Source organism: Rhipicephalus sanguineus, unplaced genomic scaffold, assembly GCF_013339695.2.
Source record: "Rhipicephalus sanguineus isolate Rsan-2018 unplaced genomic scaffold, BIME_Rsan_1.4 Seq1073, whole genome shotgun sequence".
NCBI classification, from domain to species: domain Eukaryota; kingdom Metazoa; phylum Arthropoda; class Arachnida; order Ixodida; family Ixodidae; genus Rhipicephalus; species Rhipicephalus sanguineus.
This window is the reverse complement of record NW_023614277.1, coordinates 758,866-778,848: the sequence shown is the minus strand read 5'-3', so window position 1 is coordinate 778,848 and position 19,983 is coordinate 758,866. Positions and strand designations below refer to the sequence as shown.

The 19,983-nt window shown below is 51.3% G+C and overlaps 2 protein-coding genes across 2 annotated transcripts in view; one reads left to right on the top strand and one right to left on the bottom strand.

Moving 5' to 3' along the window:
- The window catches only part of LOC119376037 (uncharacterized protein K02A2.6-like), an 84,879-nt gene that overhangs the window by 9,336 nt on the left and 55,560 nt on the right, over positions 1–19,983 (top strand). The gene's annotated exons all lie outside the window — the stretch shown is intronic.
- The window catches only part of LOC119376048 (uncharacterized), a 62,291-nt gene that overhangs the window by 18,138 nt on the left and 24,170 nt on the right, over positions 1–19,983 (bottom strand). The window contains exon 2 of the mRNA XM_037646032.2: positions 11,489–11,695. Within this exon, the coding sequence (XP_037501960.2) occupies positions 11,489–11,695 (207 nt within the window). The remainder of the gene's footprint in view (positions 1–11,488; positions 11,696–19,983) is intronic.

Sequence of the window (19,983 nt, the reverse complement as noted above, 5' to 3'; positions counted from 1 at the left end):
GACACCGCTTCAAGTCTGCCTCCCGGTTCAAGGTTTCCGAGCGCACAAACATATCTGCCGTCTGCATCGAGACAAAGCGCTAGCAAGGCAAGTGTGTGGCGCACGTCGGACAATCGTCCGCTCTGCTACCACTGCGGCGAAACGGGTCACGTGTATCGCAACTGTCAGTACCATCAACTAGGTCTCCGCGGCTTCCACCCTGATGCTCGATGCCCACGCTACGGTGAGCGCCCCCGCGAAATCAAGGCGTATCCACGGGCCAGCGAATTCCTGCGACTGTTGAGAGGCGCCAATCGAGATCGCCATCGACTCGCCGGTCTACATCACCTACCTTGCCCTCGTCGTCTTACGCTCCTTTCAGGAGGCGGTCACCGAGTCCTCGCAGGGGAAACTAGGAACCGCGACTTCTGGGGGTGAAGTCGCTGACCGACGAACTTTCAAAGAACCTCCCTCGACGCAGCGACGCGACGACGACCGTTCCGGTTTTTCAATGTTTTCCGACAGTAAAAAAGATCGTTTCTGCCGACATCGCCGTCTTCGTGGACAACCACGCTGTCACCGCCCTTGTTGACACCGGCGCCGACTATTCTGTTATGAGCGCCACACTGGCATCTGAACTGAGGAAAGTTACCACACCGTGGCAAGGACCCCAGTTGCGCACGGCAGGTGGCCATCTGGTGAGGCCGACTGGAATGTGCACGTCACGTATTCGAATACGTGCGCCGACATTTACAGGGTATTTCCTCGTGTTGTCTGTGTGCTCTCGGCCAGTCATCCTGGGAATGGACTTTCTTCGTGCATACGGCTCAGTCGTTGACCTCCGTGGATTACTTGTGCCATTCGAGGAACCTTTTCGTGCCGCCACTGACAGCACCGAATTGCCGAAGACAGCGTTACGTATTGCCGATGATTCTGTGACTCTGCCGTCTCGAAGCAGTCTCTTTGTCACTGTAGAATTGGGACAGGACGTGTCCAACGCTGTAATTGCGGAGGCCAATTTGTCTTTCCTTCTTTCACGACAAATCTGTGTTGCCCGAGGAATAATTCAGCCTAGCAACAGACGAGCTCACCTGCTGGTCACGAACTTCAGCGACGAATATCGTCATCTTGCCCGACGCACCGCCATTGCCTACTTTGAGGAAATTGCAGACGCCCAGAGTTCGTCAACATTGGCTTCACTTTCGTCTGGCGACCATTCTACCGAGGACTTCACGAGCACTCTCGACGCACAACGAGAAAGCCTTATGCGTATACTCGGCTCATTTCAAGACTGCTTCGCTACAACGTCGAAGGTTAAACAGACACCGCTTGCTCAGCATCGTATCATCACCGAACCCAGGAACAAGACGCTGTACGTGACCAAGTTCAGCAGATGCTAAAAGACGACGTCATCCAGCCATCGACCAGTCCCTGGGCTTCACCAATTCTGTTAGTGAAGAAGAAGGATGGTACGTTGCGCTTTTGCGCCGATTATCGGAAATTTAACAATGTCACCAAAAAAGACGTTTATCCTCTACCCCGAATAGATGACTCCTTGGACCGTATACGCAAGGCAGATATTTTTCTTCCATGAATCTTCGCAGTGGCTACTGGCAAATCGCAGTTGACGAGCGTGACCGCGAAAAAACTGCTTTTATTACTCCTGACAGCCTCTACGAGTTTAAGGTCCTGCCTTTCGGTCTATGCTCAGCGCCAGCTACTTTTCAAAGGATGATGGATTCGCTTCTGACATGGCTCAAATGGAAATCATGTCTTCTTTACCTTGACGACGTGGTGGTCTTCGCAGACACGTTTGAAGAACACGTCCAGTGGCTGCAGACAGCCCTTCAGGCAATAAGAAGAGCTGGGCTTTCTCTCAATCCTGAGAAGTGCCATTTTGGATACGAAGAACTGAAATTCCTAGGCCACGTTGTCAGCTATACCGGCATCCGCCCTGACCCCGAGAAAACCAGCGCCGTTACCGCATTTCCCGTGCCCACAAATAAGCGCGACCTACGCCGATTTTTGGGGCTCTGTGCGTACTACAGGCGCTTCGTCAAAATTTTTTCGAAGATTGCTGAACCCCTCAATCAACTTACAAAAGACGGCGTCCCGTTTGTTTGGGGTCAGGATCAGCGCCATGCTTTCGACACCCTCCGAAACCATCTCCAGGCTCCGTCTGTACTGGGTCATTTTCACGAAAACGCTGACACATAGTTACACACAGACGCCAGCAACGCCGGCCTCGGCGCCGTATTAGTTTAGTGGCACAATGGCGTAGATCGCGTGATTGCTTATGCGAGCAGAACCTTATCACCTGCTGAGAAAACCTATTCTGCTACAGAAAAACAATGCCTAGCTGTTGTCTGGGCCATAACAAAGTTTCGGCGATACTTGTACGGCCGCCCATTCAGGGTAGTTAGCAACCTCAACCTGTTGGCAACCTGTTGGCTCGCGAATCTCAAGGATCCCTCAGGACGTCTTGCACGATGGAGCCTTCGGCTACAAGAATTCGACGTCACCATCGTACACACCGATGCTGACTGTCTTTCACGTGCGCCAGTCGGAAATGCCAACACTGACCTTGAAGACGACGACACTTTTCTTTCTGCCGTGACAGCAACCAGCTTGGCTGAGCAACAGCGTGACGTGTCGCAGCTCAGCCCGCTCATTGACTACCTGGAAGGGCGCACACCTCACCCTCCTCGAAGTTTCGCACGCTTGCTAGACTCCTTTTGTTTCAGGGATGGATTTCTTTATAAGAACTTTGAACATACGCAAGCCACATACCTGCTAGTTGTGCCAACCACGCTTCGTGACGACATTTTACGTTCTTGTCACGACGAACCATAGTCCGGACACCTTGGCTATACACGCACGTTCCAACGGATTCGCCGCTCCTACTACTGGCCACGTCTCGCGAAGACTGTGAAGCACTACGTTCGCACGTGTCGCGACTGCCAAAGGCGTAAGACTCCACCTACACGACCAGCGGGACTGCTACAACCAATAGCCACACCGAAGGCGCCTTTTCATCAGATTGGCATGGACTTGCTGGGATCATTGCCCACGTCTTCGTCTGGAAATCGGTGGATTATGGTCGCTACCGATTACTTAACACGGTACTGCGAAACTACCGCAAAAGCTACCGCAGCAGACGTTGCCCATTTTTTTGTTAACAGCGTCGTCCTCCGTCACGGAGCGCCAGCTGTCGTCGTCACTGACCGTGGGACAGCTTTCACTGCAGAGATGCTGCAAGAAGTCTTGATGTTAAGTGGCACAGAACATCGCAAAACAACGGCCTATCACCCGCAAACAAACGGGCTGACTGAACGACTCAACAAGACGATTGCAGACATGCTGTCAATGTATGTAGCCATTGACCACAAGAACTGGGACGATATCCTGCCTTACGTCACTTTTGCGTATAATACTGCAAAAAAAGAATGTACAGGTTTCACCCCTTTTCGCTTAGTCCACGGTCGAGAGGTTACCAGAATGCTCGACGCCACGATCCTCCCCGACAACCTAGGAATGTTTTCCACGGATGCTGCGATGTTCGCTCAACGCGCCGAGGAGGCCCGTCAACTCGCGCGACGCCGTATTCAATGTCGCCAAACTGCAGACGCACGCCGCTACAATCTTCGTCACCGAGAAGTTACTTTCAATCCTGGTGATGAAGTCTGGGTGTGGACCCCCATCAGACAGCGTGGCCGTTCAGAAAAGCTGCTACGCCGCTACTTTGGCCCTTACAAGATTGTACGACGTCTCAGCGACGTTACTTATGAGGTTCTCCCAGAAGGCACCTCGAGACGTTCCCGTCGCCTTCCACAAACTGAATTCATCCATGTTTCTAGGCTGAAACTGTACTTTTCTCGCTGTGACTCGACTGTGGAGTGACATTGACTTCATTGACGACTGAGCGTGTGTCCTCTTGTTTTCTCTTTTTCGTTTTGTTCTTTCGTGTTATTTGAATCATTGTTTGATAGCAGCAGCCTACGTTATTTTGTGTCGCGACACATTTATTTCGCCAGTATGGTATCCTTCTTCATTTTCTCTTTTGCCCTCATATACAGCATCGAAACGATGCTTCTTTGGGAGAGGGGGTAATGACGCATACCATCCCGCTGTGGCACATACACGTTTGGGTGAAAAGAAGAGAACGTTTTGCTTCTCTGGTTCCGGGGCAGACATCGACTCCTGGTTGTCTGTCTTGTTTCGCCCGCGATAGTATTATGGATGAATAACAGACAGTAATTTGGAGGAACTTGACGTTTATTTGATCGCTACCCGGTGCCGAGGACGGTTTTAGTCACTTAATAATGCTTGCGACACCATCGTAACTGAAAATGACAGAAACATATCGTCGTGGTAATAAGGTTGCACATGAGGAGCAGTGGCGGTGGTGGGTAAAGAAAATTTTCTTGAGAAAACATCATTAAGTATGTTGGAGCATTGGTCGGTCGGTACAGCGTCACCGTTAGGATCGTTAAGTACTATTACATCGTTGTCTTGGGGACTGATCACACGCCAAAATCTTTTAGGGTTAGTCTTCAACATCCTAGGTAAGGTATTGCCTAGAAAACTTTCTTTGAAAACTTTTAAGGCCTGCACGTATTCATCACCGTTCTGTTTCTAAGCTGACCGGCGAGCCTTGCTATTACTAAGTTTAGCCGATTTGAAGAGACGCTTCTTTTTGTTAGACAAGCGTTTTAGCTGATGATTATACCACGGATTTTTTAGGTTGGAGGAGATCGCGTAAGCAGGGATGTACTTATCTGTTAATTCCACAACCTTAGCAAGAAAGATACTCCAGTTCGACTGAACGTTGCGATAGTCGAAATCATCAAGAAATACAGCAAGTTCATTGTTGTTGGCAAGGCATTTCAGAAAAGCAAGAAAATGCTCATTCAGGGTTCAAGACATGTTCGCGGTCCTAGCAGGAGGCAAAGTGCTTACCGTTTTGGACTTGTCGTCAGCGTACCAGCAAACGGAGCTGCACCCTGACTCAAGGCCCTTGTTGACTATAAATACACACATGGGCTTATTTCAATATGTTCGAATGCCCTACGGCATTTCCAGTGCACCAGCATTATTCCAAGCAATCATGGACGAGTTGCTGAAGGGACTAAGTGGAGTAGTTTGTTACCTTGACGATGTGCCTATCACAGGTGCCGACTACAACGAATGCCTGGCACGTGTAGAAGCAGTCCTGCAGCGCTTCGCAAAGCATGGCGTCAAAGTAAGTCACGAAAAGTTGAAATTTTTTGTGAAGTGCGTAAGATATCTGGACCACGTCATTGATGAGACAGGCGTGCACCCTTGCCTTGGAAAGGTGGAAACAATTAGAAAGGCTCCAAAGCCTAAAAATTGCACGGAACTAAAGGGCTATCTTGCCACGTTGGCATTTTATTCCCGTTTCATGCGGAACATGTCATCGGAACTAAGGCCAGTATACCAACTTCTTCAAAAAGAGGAACCATGGGCATGGTCGGAGGAGACTGAAAAGGCATTTCAGAAAAGCAAGAAAATGCTCACTCAGGATTCAGTACTAACCTTCTACGACCCTAAAAAACCGCTAGGTCTGGTTTGCGACGCATCCCCTTGTGGGGTTCGAGCAGTTTTATTTCATGTTATTTGCGGCCAAGAGAAGCCGATAGCATACGCGTCGCGCGCGCTAAGCAGCGCCGAGAAAGCCTACGCGCATATCGAGAAGGAGGCGTTGGCCGTGGTGTTTGAGGTAAAGTGCTTTCATAAATGCATTTATGGGCGTGAGTTCACGATTTATTCCGATCACCTTCCTCTAGCTAGCCTATTTGGACAGACAAAGCCAATTCCACAGATGGCTGCCGCGCGCATGCGACGTTCGATGCTGTTACTGGCGCCTTATCAGTAAAAGTGGACCTATAGAAAGACTATCAGATGTTGACATTGCACCCTATTTTGTCCGGCGAAACGAACTGTCTCTACACTCTGGTTGCATCGACATACTACTACGAGAGTAGTTATTCCCGAATCTTTGCAGCCAGAAGTGCTACAGCTTTTGCACGAGCGGCCCCCTGGTACCACTCGCATGAAAATGCTATCAAGAAGTCACGTGTGGTGGCCGAAGTTAAATGAGCTGATCGAAGAAACCAGTTCCCCTTCACATACCGCTGGACCAGTTCCCCTTCACATACCGCAACACGCCATGCTCCACGACTGGTAAGACTCCTGCACAGAGTTTCCTGTCTTGGGCACCGCGCACGCGTCTCAGCATTTTGCACCCTGAATTAGCCAAGCGGTCAGAGCCTACCCCATCTAGAGATCAAGACCAGGGACATAAAAAGAATAGGAGGAAACTTGATGGAAGTGAACGGGTGCGGGTGAGAGGTATCCGACCAGGCGACCCGCACTGGTTAAAAGGAGCGATTGTTCGCCGTGTCAGCGTGACAACTTGCATAGTCAAAGTGGAAGGCCAGAAGCGATTCATGCATGCTGATGACATTGTTAATACAAGTACTCATCTTATTCTACCCAGAACAGTGCGCATCACTGGCACACCTCTAGCGCAGCCTGGTCCAGCGACCCCTGAAGAAACAGAGGAAACTCCTACCGAGGTCCAGGAACCAACGTCGGAAGCTACAGATCCCACTGCCGCTGAATAACAACCTCCTGAACCTCTGCCACGCCGAAGCACAAGGGTTCGGCGACAGCCTGAAAGATATGGATATTAAAGAAAATAAGGGAGAAGGAATGTTGTATCTAATAAAAGGACAAAGCGCGGTGACGTTGCTACTGACGCACCGCAACTTGTGTGTATTTAATGCCAAGCAAGATGCTGGGTTATCAAATTAAACTCTTCGCCACGAAACGTGTCACAGCTCTCTTCTTGTTCCAGAGCCACAACAGACATCACCTGAGTTTACCTAATTGTAGCAGTTTTTATCGGTTCTGTGGCGAAGCAATTGGTACTGTTTAACGGTTGCGCTCTCCAGCGGCTCCTAGTAAGCGTACGACTTGCGTATGCTACGACATATTCGGGGAACCCTGGTTTGCGCTGCGCAAGAACAGCGCCGAGGCCTACACCGCTCGCGTCCGTGTGTACCTCCGTTGGGGCCGTAGGGTCGTAGTGACGTAGTATGGGAGGAGACGTCAACAAACGACGGAGCTTGGCGAATGCGTCGTCGCATTCGGACGACCACGAATGTAGGGGCCCGTTACTCCCAAGGAGCTTCGTCAGCGGCGACATGATGGTGGCGAAGTTGCGTATGAAACGTCGAAAATATGAGCACAGTCCGACGAAACTGCGCAGTTCTTTGACGGACGTGGGTTTGGGAAATTCGGCCACGGCCCGAAGCTTGGCCGGATCGAGAAGGATTCCGTCCTTAGACACGACGTAGCCTAGGATTGTCAGCTGCCGTGCTGCAAATCGGCACTTCTTCAGATTCAGTTGGAGGCCGGCGTTGCTCAAACGCGTCAGAACATGCCGCAGACGCTGAAGATGCGTGGAGAAGTCCGGAGCGAAAACGACGACGTCGTCCAGGTAACATAAGCAGGTGTGCCATTTCAAGTTGCGCAGAACGGTGTCCATCATGCGCTCGAAGGTCGCGGGCGCATTGCACAGACCAAACGGCATGACGTTGAACTCGTACAAGCCGTCGGGCGTGACAAAGGCAGTCTTCGGTCGAGCATCATCAGCCATGGGTACTTGCCAGTACCCCGAGCGCAAATCGAGAGATGAAAAGTATTCTGCTCCTTGGAGGCTGTCAATCGCGTCGTCGATGCGCGGCAGCGGATAAACATCCTTCCGAGTGATCTTGTTGAGCCTTCGGTAGTCCACACAGAACCGCACAGAACCGTCCTTCTTGGACAGAGAACAACAGGAGACGCCCATGGGCTGTCCCAGGGTCGAATAACGTCGCGTCGAAGCATATCGTCGACTTGCTCATTAATTACCCGTCGTTCTGTGGGAGACACGCGATATGGACGTTGCCGCAGTGGTGGTTGGGCGCCACTGTCGATGCGATGCGTAACAGCGGACGTGCGGCCGAGAGAAGTTTGCCCGACATCGAAAGAAGAACGAAATTCTTCCAACAGGCACAGAAGCTGGGAACGCTGGACCGACGTAAGGTTGTCAGCAATCGCGGGACCAAATACATTCGCGGGTGATGAATCAGACGTGGAAACGGCACTGATGGTACGGGAACTGGTGCAGTGCGAGTCATCGGGTGCGTCCAGAACTTGTGCGTCTTCGAGGGGCTCCACTCTGCCGAGACATTCCCCTCGCACCAACGTAACAATGTGCGGGGATGGGTTGGTAACAAAAATAGCGGTGCTACCCTGAGTGACTTGCACGGTCGCGAAAGGTACCAGCAACCCTTTCCTAGTGCAAACGCGGTCAGATGGCGAAAGGAGTTCAACTGTGTCGCAGAGACCAGCGCAGTAAACTGGCACGGCCGCCGACGAGTTTGGGGGAACTTTGGTATCGTCTTTGACGAGGATCTTGGCGCATGCCGATGGACTGTCTGCCGGCGTCAAATGTGAGAACGGTGAGAGTTCGAGGGCGGCTGGTGCGCAGTGAATTATGGCGTCGTGGCGGGAAAGAAAATCCCATCCCAGGATGACGTCGTGGGAGCATGCAGCAATTATGATGAACTCGACGTCGTACAGAGCGTCCTGGATGAAGACGCGAGAAGTGCATACTGCTGTAGGCCTAATACTCTGGGAGCTGGCGGTACGGAGGGACATCCCAGAAAGTGGCGTCGTCACTTTTCGGAGAAAGCGGCTAAGTTTTGCGTCCATAACGGATACGGCGGCTCCAGTGTCGATAAGGGCAGATGCGCGAACACCGTCCACAAACACGTCTATGACATTCGATGGACTTCGCTGAGGGCTTTACAGTTCGATAGCGTCGCAGCCCTTGCCTCGTGGACTGCGACGACTAGTTTTCCTGCTCTCGTGCGACAGAACGTGGTCGCATTGGTGACAGTGAGCGACGTCGTGGAGACGGAGAGCGGCGACTGGATGGAGCTGGGCGTGACGTCGGTGACATAGGCGGGTCGTAGAATGCACGGCTGGACTGGCTGGTGGTGGGTGACGCGACTCGAGGCGGCTGCACGCGACGGCAGTAACGTGCCACGTGACCGGCATAACCGCATGCAAAGCAGATGGGCCGATTGTCGGGTGTGCGCCATCGGTTCGCCGGGGCAGGTCCCGCCCATGTCGCAGGATGCGATTGACGGGGCGGCTGCTGAAACGACTGCATGGTGGGTTGCAGTCGGGGCCTAGGGATGACGGCAGCATACGGAGCCGGCACGCCCGCTTCGAAGGACGGAGGTCTAGCGGCGGCTTCGGCGTAACTCAATGGAGCAGCCGCAGGGATTGCCTGGTGCGTCCTGGCGACTACTTGAGCGTAACTCTGTGGCGCAGGAGTCGGAGGTTGCTGGTGGTACTCAGGCATCACCTCGGCAATTTCCTGCTCAATTGCTCGTCGGAGGGGAGGAAGAAGGGTCGTCGACGACTGCTGAACGTGCGGCGGGTGGGCGAAGGCCAGGAGAGAGAACTGGCGTGCGATTTCCTCGCGCACGAATGCCTTCACTTCTGCCAGCAGCGTGGCCTGGTGAGGTATGGCCGCCAAGCCAGCAAGCTCGTCGTCGCGTGATGGAGAGCGACGGGTCATCGAACGTTGCCGGCGGAGCTCCTCGTAGCTCTGGCACAGTGTTATGACCTCGGCCACGGTGGAAGGGTTTTTGGCGAGCAACATGGTGAAGGCATCGTCGTCAATGCCCTTCATAATGTTCCGGATCTTGTCAGACTCGGACATGGTGCCGTTGGCTTTCTTACACAAGTCCAGGACGTCTTCAATATAACTGGTGAAAGATTCACCGGCCTGCTGAGCTCGTTCGCGTAAGCGCTGTTCTGCTTGCAGCTTACGAACTGCAGGGCGGCCAAAAACGTTGATGACGGCGGTCTTGAAATCCGACCAAGTCGCAAAATCGGACGCGTGGTTGTTGTACCACAAGCTCGCTACTCCCGCGAGGTAGAAGACCAAGTTGCTCAACTTGCCTGCTTCGTCCCATTTGCTGGGTACGCTCACGCGCTCGTAAATTGCGAGCCAGTCCTCCACGTCGGTGCCATCGGCGCCAGTGAAGATAGGTGGATCGCGGATGCGTGGGACACCGGGACATGTGGTCGGTGTGGGAGGCGGAGTTTGCTGAGCGGCGTCTTGAGGCATGGTAGACGGCAGAGTACGGGAACGAAGCTCCAGGGGCATCGAATGGGAGCACAGCACTCTCCACCAAATTGTTAAGCTGTTTATTGGACAGCACTCGGCGACAATGAGCTATGGCGACAGTCAAGGCAAAGGCACGGGCTCCGAGCGCGAGCGGCGTTTAGAAGAGGACGACCCACTAGGAGCCGCTGGAGAGCGCAACCGTTAAACAGTACCAATTGCTTCGCCACAGTTCAAAAGCTTCCTTTGTTAAAGTTTAGGGAATACTTGTTGCAAATAAAGTTTTATGAAATTCTTGAGCTGCTTGGTTGCCTTACTATTTGAAAATATTCTAATAGTATTCGATTCGTACTCGATTCGGTGTCATGCCGATTCGATTCGTATTCGATTTCGTTCTGAAATTAACTATTCGCGTGCTCCTAATGCCAGGGGGTTGTGAAAGCACATCAGGCAAACAGGTGGACTATGCATTTGGCGAACTTGTGCCCAGACGCACTCGGCAATAACAGCGAAATGAGAGCGGCGAGCGAGGTTGTTTATCGCCGGGAACCTAATGCATCGCCGTTTTTTACACGACATATTACATCGCAATTGCAGGTAGTCGTACCAGAATATGCTCCACTTGTCGCATCGTGTGTGCAATCTCGTAAAAACAATTTTAAAAATTCGAGAATGTGTCTATACAATAAGGCGGGTATAGTATAGCGCATGCATGTGAGCGCTTTAGTTGGCGAAAACCCATAGCATGAAAAAACAAAAGCATGCCAACTTGCCAGCCACAATGAGAACATACTTTGACTTAAAGGCCTAGAATGATTGCTCGTAGGAACACAGCCTCGGACAAAAATGTTTTTAGAACAATGAATAATAATAATATCTAGCGTTTTACGGGGTAGAACCACGATATGGTTATAAGACACGACGCAGTGGAGGGCCCCGGAAATTTGACCATCTGGTGTTCTTTAACGTGTAGTCACATCGCACGGGCCCCTAGCATTGCACTTCCGTTGAAATTTTGACGCCTTTATGCAAAAAGTCTTAAAATTTGCCGAATTGACGAGTATGAAAGAGTAAGCTTCTAAATACGCCAGCATATAACATAAGGAGTAGTTTCGCCCCTGAATCAAACGTCTGCTTCCGACCATGTATAGCTACCATACCCATAGCTCAATGCAGAAGCAGTCACTCAAATGGGTTGAGCCGATGCCGAATGGACTAACTTATACGCCCGACATGTGCCTGAACAGAGGAGATACCCTGTAGGGTTTCTTCCTGCCCTTTTTTTTACATTCTTACCTGCAGCTTGAGTGACTCGACGAGGAATCCGACGTCAACCATGTCGAGAGTGATGAGAAACCCGTAGCAGAAGCAGAAGATGCGCAGCGACCATGTTGACGTGGGATCAACGAGGCAGTAGGCGATGCCACACAGCATGACCAGATTTCCGCCGTAGGCCACCATGATGGCGATTCTCAGGATGCGGTTCGTGTATCGGATCATCCCCTGCAGCACAACCCCATTTTCTCTTAACTGCTACAGGCCACAAAAATGCGCGATGGGTTTTGCTTGAGAGGAAGCTCTAATTAGGCCTGCAATGCCGCAGGGCACTGGGTATTGTGCGACATAATGTCAACTTTCAGCGTTCTTGGGATGTGGCGTCAGTTCAAACTAATCAGAGGGTGTCAACGCTGTGCACTTGCACATCATGCTTAGCAGTAAAAGCACGGTTATCAATTTTACCTGTAAAAAAAGAGAAAAAGAAGGCACAAGTTGGTACAACTGCCTAGAATCTTTCTACGGCTACCTGCTAATAGGTCACTGTTAACCCTTTCCCTACCGAAGACGAGACATAGTTTGTACAGCTCCTACCGAAGACGAGCTCGGCTCGTCCACCATGAAACAAGCATTTGGGGGCGCCGCGGTTAAGCTACCCTATTTATTTCGCTGCGTTCTCTTTGGCTTCAACAGATTGTGCTGTAAAAAAGTCAAGAACGCGCTCAGAGCATGAATTTTAGTCGAAAAAGGACTTGATTCATGTAAACAGAATTAGAAAATGATGACATCCGCTGTGTGCGAGCGGTGTGCGCGTGCTGGGGCATCTCCGTTCAGGAAAATAAAAAAAAGCCCCGGTTTTCCGAAGTTTCATGAAATGAAGAATTTCCGTTCTGTCGTGTTTTAGGAATGGTCGATTAAATTTTTTAATCGATTTGCAGTTAATCGTTCGTCGATGAATCTTTTTGATCGATTAATTGCTATCGGTGTGTTGCTTTAATCGATTAATTGGCAGCCGGAATAATAATAATAATAATAATAATAATAGTAATAATAATAATAATAATAATAATAATAATAGTTGGCGTTTAACGTCCAAAACCACGATATGATTATGAGGGACGCTGTAATGAAGGGCTCCGAAAATTTTCGCCTCGATCGAAAAAGCGGCCACCGCTATTCGAGCCCGTGGCCTCCGGGTCAGCAGTCGAGCACCGTAGACAATAGACCACCGTGGAGCCCGAAATGTGAGCGCTGTCTAATGTGTCAGACATGGGAACTTATAGTATTTCGTGATTGTCTTCCCTTCGTGTCACAGCAGAAGACGGGGGCCTCTAGACTGGCTGACATGAGAGTTCAACCATTAGCTGAATGAAAGCTGCATTTCCTCCGAAATAGTCGGCCATACAGTGTTACCAAACGCTACAAGGACATTTCTGGATATTAATGGACGTTATGCTAGACGTTTGGTAAACCGATGCGTAAAGATGCGGATTAAGACAAGGGTCTGGTTGACCCTCCTCATAATCCGCGAGTGCGCTTTCTTGTGTGTGCATATTCGCCCCACTAATGGCGGCACCAGTCGTGTTTCAAGTGGAGACGAGGTCTAGTTGAACGTGCTGGGGTTTTTCTAATATGCGTGTTTATGCTCAGTGAGCTGATTTTCCCCAGTGCAGAGTAGTAGGCCGGAGGCTCAGTACACCCTCTCTGCCTTCTAATATGTTTTCTCTGTTTTTAGTAAACAATACGCTTTTATTTGCTAAGGAGTAACATACTGTCACGTGGTCGTGACGTCGACGGAGACTGCAGTCAGTCACGGTGTGTCATGGACATGAGCTAGCGCGGTGCTCTCCGAAGATGAAGACGACGAGTGAGCGAGAAGCGCTTGCGCGTGGGGTTTCTCAGCCATCTTGTTTGGCTGCCACTTCACTGTTGTAGAGATCCATGAAACCGTCATCTCGCCTCCGTCACATTTGGTGGAGGTGCTGGGTACGACACGCCTCGCAACGGAACTCCGCAGCGGCCGTCGTTTGAAAGGTCACAACAATGGCGGTAGATACGGCGTCTGCATCTGAGCCCGGTCTCTCTGCGGATGAAGAAGATGCGGTGACTGCAGCTGCACCTGCAATAACAACGGTCGTGCTCGAAGACCCACGGGATCCTGGCACTTTAGAGGTTCCGGCGATCCGAATGAAGTGGACGTTGAGGATTCGCTGGCAGAGTACGAACGCGTGAGTGCTCGCCACCGTTGGGGCCCGCCTCTTATGCTGGCCTATTTGATATTTTACCTTAAGGGAACTGCCAAAGTTTGGTATGAGAACCACGAAACTGAACTCGGGAGTCGGGCGACATGCAAAGAGAAAATGTTGGACTTGTTTGGGAAGCCCGTCGGAAGAAAGATGGCCGCGAACAAAATGCTCGCGTCTCGGGCGCAGACTTCCACGGAATCGTACGTCTCGTACATAGAAGATGTGCTAGCACTGTGTCGCAAAGCCAATGCGGAGATGCCGGAGGCCGACAAAGTTGGACACATACTTAAGGGGATCGCGGATGACGCCATCAACCTCCTAATCTGCAACAATTATTCGACAGTGGACGCCATTATAAAGGAGTGCCGGCGCTTTGAGCAAGCTAAGAGCCGGCGCATAGACAGCGTGTTTGCCCGGCTTCCGAATAGGGCTGCAACGTCGTCTTGCGAAGACCGCACAAGAACACAACCACCAGCTCCAGTTTCAGCAGACCAGGTGACTCGCATTTTCCGCCGCGAACATGAAGCCATGGCCCCTGCTCCGGCTCACACTACTGCAAATGACATCACCCCAATCACTGCTCCCATGGTTCAAGTCGTCGTGCGTGAGGAACTCGCCAGCATAGGCATTCACTATGTGTGCACTGTGACCAACCCGCAGCAAACTTCGTGGCGTCCGCCCTCGTCCTATCACGAGCAGCGGTTTCCGGCCCGATCTCGCGACCCTGCAGCTTGGAGAACCACCGACAACCGACCAATTTGTTTTCACTGCCATCATATCGGCCATGTAGCCTGTTACTGCGATACCCGCTGGTCCTCGCTACCTTGGCCATAGTCTGCCCCTTACCACCGACAGGACAGCACCCGCTTCGCACCTCCCACCCAGTCTGCTTCGCCTAACTTCTACAGAAGGTTCAACAGCCGCTCTCCGTCACCGCACGGCCACCAGTAGCGTTCGTCTCCAGGACGTCGCCAGCCGTCTCCCTCGCCGCACACTCGCCGACCGTCCTCCCCATTCAACCCTGCTTCTGCCTATCCGGAAAACTAAACAGTGCAGCGCCCGGAGGTGACGCTGCATTGTCGACTTACTCCATAAATCCTCTCTCGACGCTTTCGACGAGACGAAGCTTACTAGATGTTGACGTTGATGGTGTGACTATTTCCGCGCTTATCGATACCGGAGCGCACATTTCTGTAATGAGCGCAGACCTTCGCCGCCGACTTCACAAAGTACTCACACCTGCCGCTTTCCGTAAACTCCGAGTCGCTGATGGAGGAACTCCTGCCGTTCAAGGGATGTGCACAGCACGTGTGTCTATTGCCGGTCATCCTACATCAGTTCAATTTGCCGTCATTGAGAAGTGCCCTCACGACCTAATCCTTGGCTTGGAGTTTCTGTCACGTCATTCTGCGCTCATTGATTATGCGACTGGTGCTCTTCAGCTCGAGTTGCCGCAGCTTGCTGATTTTTCAGCCGACCTACCTCCACGTTTATGCTCTCGCCATTACGTTCGCTTGCCTCCCCAAGCTGCTACATACGTCACTTTGTCGTCTTCACGCGGTGTGCCCGATGGTGACTACCTCGTGACTCCTATTGTGGACGTACTGATGGTTCGAGACGTCGCCCTTGCTCACACTGTTGTTTCCGGGACTGATAATACAGTGACCATTCCCCTTCTCAACGTCAGTACGTTGACTCTAGTTATTCCGCAAGACATGTCTTTGGCCACCATAGAGTTTCTTCCTATAATACCTAGAGGGAAATCTGGCGCTAGTGTCTGCGCCGGCTCCTTGAGCGGCGCTTCAACCACCATGGGAATGATGGGAAGTACAGGCTTCGGATCTGCTTCGGATGGCTTTTGTTCTTGATTTCGTGACGCTTGTTTGCCGAGTGGAAAACAAAGTCATATAAAATTATTTCCAATTAAATCTTGCTTGATTATTTTGTACGTAGAACTTATTACAAAAAGTTCGCTTGACCGCGAGATGGAAGTGGAACCTTGACAAATTGAACCACCAGGGTATGCATTGCTCTGCAATTGTGTTCCAGATTTGGCATCGCTAAATAATGAATTATTTTTTTACAACACTTGAAAACAAACACATTTGTTTTTACCTCCAAAGTACGGATTATCTATTTATGAAAATAACAGTACTGTATTGAGTGAGAACGTAGCGTCTGCTGCGATGCCAGGTGCGTCTGTCCAAGTGTTCTGCCTTTAACGCATCTCTCAGTTTATTGTGAAGTCAAGTCAGAGGAGCGTGATGGTGCGTCTACTTAGCTTTGCCATCGTTTTGCTGTCGATTTGAAAGAGTTTTGACAAGTAGCGTCCATCGAAAAACGTGAACTCTATGCAGTTTCCTGCACTGGCGTGGGACGCTACATCTATGCGCTGCGGTGAGTGCACGACGCTTTACTAAACTGCCATATACACCCTGTGAAGCTGTAACGAAACAGCAAACCAAGAGATCTAGCGGTTTTCAGCCTCTTTGAAGAACAAAGGCGCTGCTTGAGTACTTTGAAACGCACCCCACTACCCGCGCCTCGCGAAGAACGGAGCTGAAACTGTAGAAAAAGATCCGTAGACGGTTCGCTAGCTAGCGCTGTCCAATCCGAAGCCTGCACTTCCCATCATTCCCATGGTGGTTGAACGATCGCAGCGCCAGTTTACTCTCTAGGTTATTGTATGAAACTCTACGTTGGCCACCATCTCTCCGCTTGACAATTGCACGGTTGCTGGTCTGGGCGCCGATATTACGTCTCCATGTCATGATGCTGATCTCACTTTGCCTCTCGATGACATTAACAAGATGATCGCTCCCGATCTCACCACAGCGCAAGCTACCGGCCTCCTGCGTCTGCTAGCATCCTATCGTGACATTTTCGACTTTGACGACCGCCCTCTGGGCCAAACATCTGTCGCGACTCACCGGAACAACACTGGTGACGCCAGTCCTATACGCCGGCGTCCATATAGTGTATCTCAACAGGAACTTCAAGTCATTCAGAGTGAAGTCGACAAAATGCTTACCAAAGACGTCATAGAACCATCTTCCAGCCCTTGGGCCTCCCCGGTCGTGCTCGTCAAAAAGAAGGATGACAGCTGGCGCTTTTGTGTCGACTGTCGCGATTTACACAAAGTAACTCATAAAGATGTCTACCCTTTGCCTCGAATCGATGACGCCCTCGATTGCCTCCATGGTGCCCAATACGTTTCATCTATGGACCGTCGGTACGGCTAATGGCAAATTTCCGTCGACCCCATGAACCGCTAAAAACCGCTTTTGTTACGTCCGATGGTCTTTGCCAGTTCAAGGCCATGTCGTTCGCACTATGCAATGCCCCGGCAACCTTCGAACGCATGATGGACTCCCTTCTCCGAGGATATAAGTAGTCTGTCTGCTTATGTTACTTAGACGATATCATCGTGTATTCACCTATGTTTGACAGCCATCTCACACGTCTGTCAGCCGTTCTGGACGTCTTTCGAAAAGCCGCTCTCCAGCTGAGTTCTGCAAAATGCCCTTTCGGAAGGCGCCAAATCACTATACTCGGTCACCTTGTGAGTGCTGCCGGTGTTCAACCGGATCCAGACAAGGTGCGAGCAGTACAAGAATTTCCTGTCTTGTGCTCAACCAAGGACGTCCGAAGTTTTGTAGGATTATGTTCCTATTTTCGTCGATTCGGCCGCAACTTCGCCGACATAGCCAGACCGCTTACTGATCTCTTAAAAGAGCACGTTCCCTTAACGTGGGGCGTCGAACAAGCATACTCCTTTCCTACCCTTATCCATCTGCTAACTACGCCACCAATACTGGCCCATTTCGACCCAGCATCGTATACAGAGCTCCGGACCGATGCCAGGGGCCATGTAATTGGGGCGGTCCTCTACCAACTACAGCACGGCAAGGATGGAGTAATTGCTTACGCCTGTCGTCTTCTTTCACCCGCCGAACGGAAGTTCTCCATCACTGAGCGTGAATGCCTAGCTTTATTGCGGGCAGTGACTGAGTTCAGGCTTTACCTGTATGGCCGAACGTTTTCCGTAGTCACAGACCATCACGCTCTCTGCTGGCTCTCATCGTTAAAGGACCCATCCGGTAGTCTCGGTCGCTGGGCCCTACGTCTGCAGGAACACTCGTTCGTGGTCCACTACAAGTCGGGACGACTGCACACACACGCAGACTGTCATGTCATCCGGTTGAAGCGCCCGACGTCAGTGACCTTGAATCAGACCCGTGCGTGCTCTCCATCCGCCCTTTGGTTGATATATCCACCGAACAACGACGGGACCCATCGTTACTTTCCATCATCGACCGTCTAACCTCTGCTTCACGAAACCCTTCCCTGTGCCTGTTCGAGTTGCATGACAGCATTCTGTACCGTTGCAGCTTCAACGCCGATGGCCCGGAACTATTTGTTGTGCTACCCCACCATCTACCTACCAGTGTGCTCGAACAACTCCACGACGTACCAACAGCCGGTGACCTTGGTGTCTCTCGTACCTATGATCACGTGCGACGTCGCTTTTTCTGGCCCGGCCTGTACCATTCTGTGGTCCGCTACGTCGCTGCTTGCGACCGCTGCCAACGCCGCAAGAGCCCCTCTGCGCTACCTTGCGGCCTTCTACAACCCATCGGCATATCTGCGGAACCATTCTTCTGTGTTGGCCTTGACCTGCTGGGCCCTTTTCCTACGTCCAGCTCGGGGAATAAATGGGGTGCAGTTGCCACAGATTACGCCACACGCTTTGCCATTACTCGAGCACTGCCAACGAGTCGCTCCACTGACGTCGCTGAGTTTCTCTTGTATGAAGTCATTGTTCGTCATGGTGCCCCTGGCAGCTGCTCACTGATCGAGGGGGGTACTTCATGTCACGTGTTGTGGATGACGTCCTGCGTTCCTGCTCCACTGAGCACAAGCTTACCACTGCTTATCGTCCACAGGCGAATGGATTGACCAAGCGTCTGAACCGAACGCTGACTCAGATGCTGTCAATGTACGTCTCCCCATATCACCGTGACTGGGATAGAGCACTTCCATTTGACACCTTTGCGTACAACTCTTCACGACATGACACCTCTGGTTATTCACCGTTTTATTTGCTATTTGGCCGACATCCAGCCTCAGGGTCTGTGCATGTCGGCATGCATCGCGCATCGTCGTCTGCTGTCGCGTGTGCCACTTGCTTGAGTGCAAGAGAGGGCGACACCGCCTCAGCGCTCGCCGTGTGGCGAGGGAGAGAGCGAAAGGTGCGCGTTGACTATGGAAACGCTCTTTCTGCGTTGAACGCTGAACTAGCAGCTCGCAAGGAACGAGAACGCGCCCTCGTCCATGAGAGACAACGCCAACGCAGGTAGAGTCTGCTAGCGAGTTTCTTGATTAAAACACTGACTGCTCGCGCAGCACAGCCGTTCACCGGCCACCGCGTATATATAACCACTGGATCTTGAACTTCAGTGTAGTGCGGGTTGGAGATTTCTCTTGTGCGTAGTTGAACAATAAAGATTCGCATCGTGCACGTTAACTAAAAGCGGACTGCGGATCTCAGTGTCTAAGCTTTCTTCTGTCTCTCACTGCCAAAATATGTACAAACGGGTCCACTGTTAAAGGAACACTTGCATGCAGGGCATGTTTCTATTTCGCTCTCTTGCAAAAACATAGTCGCTTAGATTTGCATAAAACTACTGATAGTTACCAGTTCTGCCTCTTTTTTGACAGACTCGTGCAGTGCATGAAGAATGTTTCCCTGTCCACTTGATGTTAGAGGGCCAGCAAAATGAAAGGTGCTTATTCGAGTGTCCCCTTTAACAATGGACCGCACTGTACATAGTAGACCTGTGCGTCGGACCCAAAATCACCGGCGACGGCGCGTGAACGGCGTCGGGTTCATCAGATCGGCGGCGGCGTCGCGCGAGGGAGCGGGGGAGGGGGGTGGATTCGAAAGTTGGTGGGGAGAGATATTCGTCCATCGAATTTCCAAAAAAAGATCTGTTTCAGCGAAAAAGCGAACCTGTGAATGCGATGGCAACATGTCGTAATGTTATACGAACTATGGCTAGCAGCTAACTTTTTTATCCGATCTCGCATAACCCTGCAAAACGCTGGTGTATTGGAATACGTCCGCTTCTGGGAAAGAAGCGGTTTTCGTGCAGTTTGTCGTATCAGTGGTCACAGCACGAAGCGGTGAGATCAGAGCGCGTAGAGTGGTATAGGAGAAGGTTGCTGATGACTGCCGAGATAGCTCGCGCGCCAGCGCTCCCGACCACG